The sequence below is a fragment of the Ammodytes marinus genome (assembly GCF_949987685.1).
Source record: "Ammodytes marinus genome assembly, chromosome: 22".
Classification (NCBI taxonomy): domain Eukaryota; kingdom Metazoa; phylum Chordata; class Actinopteri; order Uranoscopiformes; family Ammodytidae; genus Ammodytes; species Ammodytes marinus.
The window spans coordinates 2,657,462-2,667,774 of NC_137226.1; the positions used below are offsets into that span (position 1 = coordinate 2,657,462).

A 10,313-nucleotide genomic window follows, 5' to 3' on the forward strand; every position below is an offset into this window, starting at 1 on the left:
AGTGAAAATACTGAAAAAACTAAAAAAAAATTTTAAATAAGTCTTTGAATTCATTCAACAACTAAACTGTTTAACATTTGATTTCTGAGTTAAAGGTGCTTCGAGGAACTTCCAGTTTGTGTTAATTCTAGCGCCCCCTTTGGACAAAAGCGGTAGTGTTTTTTACTACGCCAGCTGTTGTTCCTGGGTGAGCGTATACCCATGACAAAGGCATTAAGAAAAACTATATAAAAATAGCATTCTTAGCACTGATGGTCTCCTTTTGCTGTTACATGTAATTCATGATCATCAGAGGAAAAAATTTGACTGTTTCAGAAATATTTTAAAGTTCCTCGTAGCACCTTTAAAAACAACTTTCTACTGTTATTCTAAGAATCACAATCAGTCCACATTATCATGAAAGATCTCTGTATTTCACCGGAGCTTGTGTTCAGTGTCTATTGTCCCTCGTAGGATTATAAAGTTCAGCAAAGCACGACTGCAGACAGACAGCGGGTGGCAGCCGGAGCCACGACCCTACAGTGTTTGTACTAGTGTGTGTAGGCCAAGAAATACTAGAAATAAGACTGATAGAACAGAGTAACACATAGAAGCATACCAGGGTAAAAATATCCAACTTTTCAGGGCGTAGTGGATAGAGCGCGTACCATATTGGCTCCGGCCTTCGTTGCAGTGGTCGCGGGTTCAAATCTGACCTGTGGACCTTTACTGCAGGTCATCCCCCCTCTCTCTCTCTCTCTGTCTGTCTCCCCATTTCAACTCTGTACTGTCTAATAAAAAAAATGCTTATTCAGTCTCAGTTCTATCAGTTTTACTTCTATGGCAGAACATAATGTAAAACAAATGTAGCACATACTGAAACAGGGTCTAAAATATAAAGATTTAAACCTCTTTACATGACACTGCACAATGCATTGGTGTATGCAGAGCACAGAAGCATAGTTAAAGGCTGTTTCAGACGGTAGGCGACATTGCGCTCGCGTTGTCTCCTGGCACCGCGGCTTCACTTTGCGCTCCCCGTGTGAAGTGACGGGCTGAGGAGCGCGATTGGGATTTTTTTCAACCGCCGCGACGAAAAGATAAACAGTTCTCAACTTTTCCAACGGCTCCTACGAGCGCGCGCACGTGTGTTCGGCGAGCACGGAAGAGACAGTTCCACGGGAGTGACAGACAGACAGACAGACACACACACACACCGACAGACAGACAGACAGACACACACACAGACAGACAGACAGACAGACAGACAGACAGACAGACAGACAGACAGACAGACAGACAGACACACAGACAGACAGACAGACAGACAGACAGACACACACACAGACAGACAGACAGACAGTGCGCCCGCTTGTCGTGCCGCCTGACAGAACGCTGCGCCTTCTCTCTGCCCGCTCGCCTCTCCATGGAGAATGCATCGTCAGGGGCGACAAACGCGTTCTGTCTGAAACACCCTTTATTTAAAAAAAAAAAATATCTTAAAATACAGGTTAACTTATTATTGAATAATACAAGTGTTAAAACAGAAAAACAATGTGATACGTCTCATGGAGTGGAGTTATCTAGTACTCGATATATGGAGAAAATCCGTTATGAGATTTCAGGGAAAGCAGAGAAGTTTAAACAGATATGTCAGCCTTTCCTGGACTATATAGCAGCGCTGAAGTGACCTTCATGACACCTTTTTGACTTTTTTTAAGTATTAAAAAATAAAATAAAAGTGATACGTGTTGTACATATGTTTCAAAATGTAACACATATTTTTGAACAAGATAATTAAAGAGATTCTTACATATTAAAAATTATCCTTAATGGACGAAAACAGTTTGGCTCAATTTAAAACCTAACAAATACACATCCCAACAACAGTATTAAATGACACAGTCTGTACAATTAGCTTCAGTTTAAATTCTGCTAAGTCATATTTAACATATCCGGGCAATGAACAGTCCTGTGCTTGATTGTCAAATGATCATATGTTTATCGTTCGAAAATCCTCTAGGAGACAGAATTGAAATCCTTAATTTGGTGACTTTCTCTATATATACTGTATATACCTATATATATAAAAATCTCTTGGCAATTGCTTCATCATTTAACTTACAGCTCTGGAAAAAATGAAAAAAACCACTCCAAATGTTCAGTGTCTCTCGTTTTACTCTTTATAAGGCATGTGTTTGAGTAGAATGAACATTTTGGTTTTATAATATAAACTACTGACAACATTTCTACCAAATTCCAATACTTTTTTTGTCATTAAAGAGCATTTTCAATAAGAAATGTAGAGATGAAGATTTAAGAAAATATCCAGACTGGTTTTTCCTAATTTTTTCCGGAGCCGTAGATAAAGGTATTTAAGAGAAAAGGTAAAAGTATGTAATTTGCCAACTGACTGAACGAATTGAGTAAGACTTTTCAAATGTATCAACTCTCAGTAAAGAAACACACACACACACACACACACACACACACACACACACACACACACACACACACACACACACACACACACACACACACACACACACACACACACACACACACACACACACACACACACACACACACACACACACACACACACACACACACACACACTCCATTATTGCATCCCTCCTGGTGTGATGTAGTGTCACAGAGGTCCCATCCACTTCGTTGAGAAAACAAATCTTCATTGGGCCGGTCCTGTGGTGTAGCGGGGAGAGTGTGTCCCTATTTCCACTCTGTACTTCAAAATCAGCCAACTGTCTATAAAAGATTGAAAATACCCTAATATATAAAAAAAAAATTAAAATAAAAAAAAAATTAAATAAAAAAAAATAAAAAAATAAAGAAAAATAAAAAAAAGGTAAAAATAAAATAATAATAATAAAAAAAAATGTATAAAAAAAATCTACATTAAAAAACACCATAGGAGTAGATCAACCAACTGATCAGCTCCGTCACCGTTGCCATGTTGCATTGCCATGGTGTGTTGCGTTGCCGTGGTGCGTTGCCGGTTGCCGTGGCGTCTACATGTCGGCTTTGATTAGCGACGCAAACATCCCGTCCTCCTGCTCCAACAGAGTCTCTGGCGTCCCCGACTCTAAGATGTTTCCTCTCTTCATCACGATCACCATGTCGGCTGTTAGGATGGTGTGGACTCGGTGCTGGCAGAAAAATATTAGACAAAAATTAATAATTAGCCGTAGAAAATGTAAAATTATTACTTTAACGTATTATTTGATTGCAAGTCTTGTGGGTGGGAGGGGTGTGTGTGTGTGTGTGTGTGTGTGTGTGTGTGTGTGTGTGTGTGTGTGTGTGTGTGTGTGTGTGTGTGTGTGTGATAAATTAATAGTAGTAGCTGCTGCTGCTATCGGTGTAGGACTGTGTGTGTGATTGGGTGAATGTGTACAAAACAATGTAAAGCGCTTTGAGTCTGTGAAAAACCAGGGAAAAGCGCCATATAAGTGGAGTCCATTTACCATAATTAGGATATGAAGAAAGAGGTTATAATTTAAAAACATTACTGATATGGAAGAAGATTTGATAATTTCACTTTAGTATAAGTAGCGATACCACACTGAGACAATACTCCACTACAAGTAACAGTTATGCATTCAAAACATTAGTTAAAGGTGCTATGAGGAACTTTTAAAATATTTCTGAAACAGTCAAATTTTTCCTCTGATGATCATAAATAACATGTAACAGCAAACGAGACTATCAGTGCAAAAAATGCTATTTTAATATAGTTTTTTCTTAATTTCTTTGTCATGGGTATACGCTCACCCAGGAACAACAGCTGGCGTGGTAAAAACGCTAGACAGACAGACAGACAGACAGACAGACAGACAGACAGACAGACAGACAGACAGACAGATTAAATGAAAATGAAATGATAGTTTGGCTTTAATACCAACCAGGCTGTCAGTGGCAGCAGACTCCAGCTATGACTCAGGAAAGCAGATCAGGAAAAAAGCAGGAAGTTGGACAGGAAAAGACAGAGACGAATAGAGCCGAAATGGAGGGAAAAGAAAGACGGGTAGGTCCAAAATGGCTGTAGATCTGTGTGGATTTCTGGTTTCTACTTGTGTGTTCGCACTAGCACACTGAAGAGACTGTCTTGTTGTGTGAGCAGGTTGGGCCCAGAGTCGCTCTCCACTAAGATACCGGAGGAGAAAACCAACACCTGCTCCGCATCTAGAATGGTGGATACTCGGTGCTATGTGGATGGATGGATGGAGGGAGGGAGGGAGGGGGAGAGAGGGAGGGAGGGGGGGAGGGAGGGATGGAGGGAGAGAGGGAGGGAGAGAGGGAGAGAGGGAGGGAGGGGGGGATGGATGGATGGAGGGAGGGAGGGAGGGGGAGAGAGGGAGGGAGGGGATGGAGGGAGGGAGGGAGGGGGGAGAGAGGGAGGGATGGAGGGGGGGGGAGGGAGAGGGAGAGGGAGAGAGAGGGGGGAGAGAGAGGGAGGGAGGGAGAGAGGGAGGGAGAGAGGGAGGGAGAGAGGGAGAGAGGGAGGGAGGGATGGAGAGGGATGGAGGGGGGATGGAGGGATGGATGGGATGTAGGGGGAGGGAGGGAGAGAGGGAGGGATAGATAGATAGATAGATAGATAGATAGATAGATAGATAGATAGATAGATAGATAGATAGATAGATAGATAGATAGATAGATAGATAGATAGATACAGTAGATGGATGGATGGATGGATGGATGGATGAAAAGTTGGATGGATGGATGGAGGGATAGATGGATGGATGGATGGATGGAGGGATAGATAGATAGAGTGAGTGAGTGAGTGAGTGAGTGAGTGAGTGAGTGAGTGAGTGAGTGAGTGAGTGAGTGAGTGAGTGAGTGAGGAATAGAAGGATAGAATAGTTGGAAAACACAGAAAGGGAAGATGGAGTGAGTGGGTGAAAGAGGGAAAGCGGTCAAGAGGACAAGGAAAGAAAGGGGGAACAAGAGGACAAGACAGTTTCACAGGAGGAAAAAAGTGAAAGAATTGACTAAGAGGACAGACTTCACATCCAACGGCTCCCACACACATCCTACCTCTACTGCGCGTCTACTGCGCGTCTACTGAGCGTCTGCGTCTGACTTTTTTTCATCGACAGTGTAATCAACCTAGAGCGGGCACACATCCAACCTCAGACACACTGCTGAGGAGGCGGAGCCTATTTTTTTCTGAGAGCCGCGCGTCTCTCTCGGGTCTCTCTGCTTTAACTGATAGAGAAATACTCTGCTGAGAGTCATATTGACTTCATACCGGCAGCTTTCACTGTAGTTTCACCATTTCCTGGTGTGTCCCTTTCAAAATAAAACTTCCAACAAGTGAAAATGTGTAAAAAAAAAAGAAAAAAAAAAAAAAAGGCAATGGGGCTCACGGATTACTGTCCAGACTCAATGTAATAAGCATCATAAATGACATGAGAGAACTTCATTTCTAATGGGAATTATCTATGAAAACTCTATGTAGAAAGACAGGGCTTTTAGAAGCAGCTGCTGAGACGTTCCATGTGTGGCCGAGAAAAGTCTGAGAGACGCAGCAGTGCGGTAAGGCGACGCGCTCCAGAGGAAGACGCAGGATGTGTGTGGAGGCCGTGAGAGAAGGTTCACACCAGTCCGCTTCTAGTTTGCCTCCTTGTTTCGCACCAGATGGAAGAATGATCCATTGTTTAGTTTTTTAATCACGTTCGGATTAACTGTCACACATTTGTTTCAATCTAACCAGTCGCTGCAGGTGTGAAAGTTCCCAAAGACATTAAATGCATTTGGATTATCAACCGTAAAGGATACATAGCGGGAGCAGATAAGAGCTACAATCTTTCAATTTGTGATACAAGCGTTAAAATTGGCATGAGCGGTCTCCAAGAAATGTGTCCGAGACGAAAGATGAAAAAAACAAAATGAAAAAAACCCCTATAGCCTACATTTCTATGCGAAATTTTCAAATGCACAATTTCAAATATCTCGGACAATGTTCTTCTCCAGTGAGCCATGGAGACTCATGCTCATGCTCATTTTTTTTATTTTTTTATTTTTACCTTTATTTATACAGGTAAATCCCATTGAGACCGAAGACTCTTTTTCAAGGGAGACCTGTTTTCCTTTCCCACGTTACCATTCACACACACATTCATACACCGATAACAGCAGGCTAACTATCGACATTCACACGAGGCAAGGTGGGTGAAGTGTCTTGCCCAAGGACACAACAACTATGACACAAGTGGCAGGGCGGGGGATCGAACCTCCAACCCTTTGATCATCGGCCGACCCGCTCTACCAACTGAGACACAGTCGCTTGTATCATCAACTGAAAGATTCTGATGAAAAGAAGCACTTAGCCGCTCCACAAACAGTGTTGGGAAAACAGTTAGTGTGAAAAAGGGGAAAAGGCTGCATTGAGGGATCCAGGATTTGTGCAATATAAGCGAATAAAGCTAAGAAGAAAAAGAGCCATATATGTGTATCCATTAGCACTGAACAAGCCTGGAAACCTTAAGAATTCATTGGAAGTCTGGTTCAAATTAAACCCCTTTGTTTGTATTCCAACAACTAAATTTAAAATGTGAAACACTTAAAGGAATACTTCACCCATACGGAACCAGCGTTCTATCATTATAGAATAACTATTATAATATAATGAAGGAGGTTTTTCTTCCCTCAGTCTTCCCTTAGTCTTCCCTTGGCCCAGCTGTCCTGTTAATCCTGACCCTTACTGTGATGTCACAAGAAGGAAACTGTAGGGTTAGACAGTGAGACCATAAAACACTCTTTCTGCCTTTTCTCAGGCTAGGATGATCCAATTTCAATTTTTTTTGCACATTTATACTTCATAGGATCTCCGAGTTCAATACACCTTCATATTCTAACCGGTGAAGTAGGCCTTTAATGACTTACTGTGTAATTTGATTCTATTAACACACACCAGCTGAGCGACTGAAATACTTACTGCGATCGTTACGACTGTCCTGTCTGCAAACGCCGTCATCACAACTTTTTGTAAGATGTTCTCCTGCAAGACGGAAGGAAAGAGATATTAAAATAATATTAAAATGACCCCTCTCCCCCCCTCCATAGAGTCTCAGTCCTCTTCACAGCAGACCCGGGTTAGAATCCAGCCCGGGTCGTTCTCTGCATGTCATTCCCCTCTCTGACACATTTCATCTCTGTCTCTACACAACTGTCAAAAAAATTATCTTAACAAAAAAATTAGAAAAGATTACTTACATTTTAAGATAAATAAATAATTAAGTATGACTGTAAATGAATGGTTCTACTGTATATGACAATAAGACTTTGATTAAAGGTAAAAGTTTGTTTCCAGATAGGATTCAGTGGAAGGAATATACAGTGTTAGTAGTATATGATACCTTACTATCTGTAACTGGGAAATTAGTAAAAAAAAATTATTGGATGAGAATTCACACACACACACACACACACACACACACACACACACACACACACACACACACACACACACACACACACACACTCACTCACTCACTCACTCACTCACTCACTCACTCACTCACTCACTCACTCACTCACTCACTCACTCACTCACTCACTCACTCACTCACTCACTCACTCACTCACTCACTCACTCACTCACTCACTCACTCACTCACTCACTCACTCACTCACTCACACTACCTTTGTTTACATACCCATTGTTACCTTTGGGTTATACCTATTTCACACACACACAAACACACACACACACACACACACACACACACACACACACACACACACACACACACACACACACACACACACACACACACACACACACACACACACACACACACACACACACACACACACACACACACACACACACACACACACACACACACACACACACACACACACCCACCGTGGCCATGTCTATAGATGCCGTGGCTTCGTCCATGATGAGGATGCTGCTCTTTCTGACGAAGGCTCGAGCCAAACAGAAGAGCTGCCGCTGACCCACGCTGAAGTTCTCTCCTCCCTCTGTCACCACCGCGTCTACACACACACACACACACACACACACACACACACACACACACACACACACACACACACACACACACACACACACACACATAAACATTAGACATTTTTCTATATTGTGCTCCACTAACAGATTAAAAAACTCTTTCGTCCCCCTGGCCATCAGACTGTACAACAGTTCCCAGCAAAGGCAGGGAGGACAACGACAACGACAATAGACAATGGACACTTTATTTATATCTGTAAAATTTTATTTTATATCTTAATTTAGGTTAAAGTTTATTGTAGGTACTGTTAGTTTTTATATTTTAATTTAGATATATATCTTAATTTTAGCCTAATGTATGTTTAATGTATGTCTTGTTTTTATGCTACTGGATACCTGAATTTCCCTCGGGATAAATAAAGTATCTATCTATCTATCTATCTATCTATCTATCTATCTATCTATCTATCTATCTATCTATCTATCTATCTATCTATCTATCTATCTATCTATCTATCTATCTATCTATCTATCTATCTATCTATCTATCTATCTATCTATCTATATCTATCTATCTATCTATCTATCTATCTATCTATATTAATCGTTGCATTTCCAGTTATTTATTTTTGCACACACATTTTATATGTCACTGTCAAGGTGTTTGCCTTGTGCTGGTTGCCATGTATCTGTGTGTGTGTTTAGTTTTGTGTCTGTGTCAGCCATTTGTCATTTTGGGTAGCCTGGGATTGGGAAATTTAGAAAAATAAATATGATGTGTACAACAAGTTTATCTGGACTATTCCAACTGTCATTCAGTAAATACACCATGGGCAAAAGAATACATATATTCAATAACCGTTTCACTTTATGCAAATCAGTGTAATCTACAGGTGTATTGGTGTAATAACAAGTATTTATCTTGACATTTACTATATGATGTCATATTGAATTTAAGATGTTTTTTATTTTGAACAAGTAAAGAAAAAGAAAAAAAAGGGAATAATAAGCAATAAAATAAAATTATGAGACAAGTGGACACGGTTACAATAAAGTATCATTTACACTCAATTAAAATCACAAATCAATTAAACTGTCGAACACTTGCTTTATACCCGTTCGAAAAGAAAAAAAATATTGAAATATTAGGCACCTAGTCGTCCAGCCGTCATATTTGCATTGTATAGTGTGGTATGTATTGTTGTTTTTGCTTTGCATTTGTTTGACTCGACATCATTGCAAAATACGGTCACCCCTCCATTGATTTTTCGAGTATAAATAAACGTTAGATAGATAGACAGACAGACAGACAGACAGACAGACAGACAGACAGACAGACAGACAGACAGACAGACAGACAGACAGACAGACAGACAGACAGACAGACAGAGGTAAAAGTACCTAGTCCTCCTGGCAGAGCGGTCACCATGTTTTTGAGCTGAGCGATCTCTAGTGCCTCCCACAGACGATCGTCAGAGCACGTTCTCTCTGGGTCCAGATTCAGCCTGAAATCACATGACATGGTTTGCAATTTGTTCTGAATTCGTTTAATAAAAAAACAGCATCATACAACAAACAAACAGTCAGTAACAAAAGGACACAGTTTACAATGGGTTTGAATTTGAGATGAGTTAACTTTGAAAGACGAAAGCTAACTTCAGATGAAGCTATTTATTTATTTATGGTTTATGTTCCCTAGATGACATTAATAAAAGTACTAATTAAATACTTGAAAATCCGCATTTGGAGTAAATTGAGATTATATAGCAAAAATAGATGAAATATTAGAATGGAATTTGAACTACCCGGCATAGTTTTCATAGGTTAATAATGTGACTGTCGGTAAAATGTAATACTTATTAAGGTGTATTGAACTCTGAGATCCTATGTAGTATAAATGTGCAAATGTTTTTGAAATCGGTTCATCCTAGCCTGAGAAAAGGCAGAAAGAGTGTTTTATGGTCTCACTGCCTAACCCTACATTTTACTAGTGTGACATCACACTAGTAAAAAGGAAGGGTTAGGATTAACAGGACAGCTGGGCCAAGGGAAGACTGAGGAAAGACTGAGGGAAGTTAAACCTCATTCATTATATTATAATAGCGATTTTATAATGATAGAACGCCGGTTTCGTATTGGTGAAGTATTCCTTTAATCAATTGCTCGGTTTATTTTTCTATATTAAATATCCCTAATCCCAACTCCCTCTGTTAGATTTCCAGGACATAATTACGATGTGATGTGAAGTGCAAACTGTTTTTATCTGAATCTGTGTGTGTGGCGGAGGCTGGATTCAACAGCAACATCTAAGACAACAGTGTGAAACTGTCAC

At 40.5% G+C, this 10,313-nt stretch overlaps 1 protein-coding gene across 1 annotated transcript in view; it reads right to left on the minus strand.

The window, feature by feature from the left end:
* Positions 1-3,011: 3,011 nt before the first annotated feature.
* The window catches only part of abcc9 (ATP-binding cassette, sub-family C (CFTR/MRP), member 9), a gene marked incomplete at both ends in the record, with an annotated part of 82,292 nt that continues 74,990 nt past the window's right edge, over positions 3,012-10,313 (minus strand). Inside the window, 4 exon segments of the mRNA XM_080051029.1 lie at positions 3,012-3,149; positions 6,941-7,003; positions 7,874-8,007; positions 9,383-9,486. Coding sequence (XP_079907155.1) covers positions 3,012-3,149; positions 6,941-7,003; positions 7,874-8,007; positions 9,383-9,486 — 439 coding nt within the window.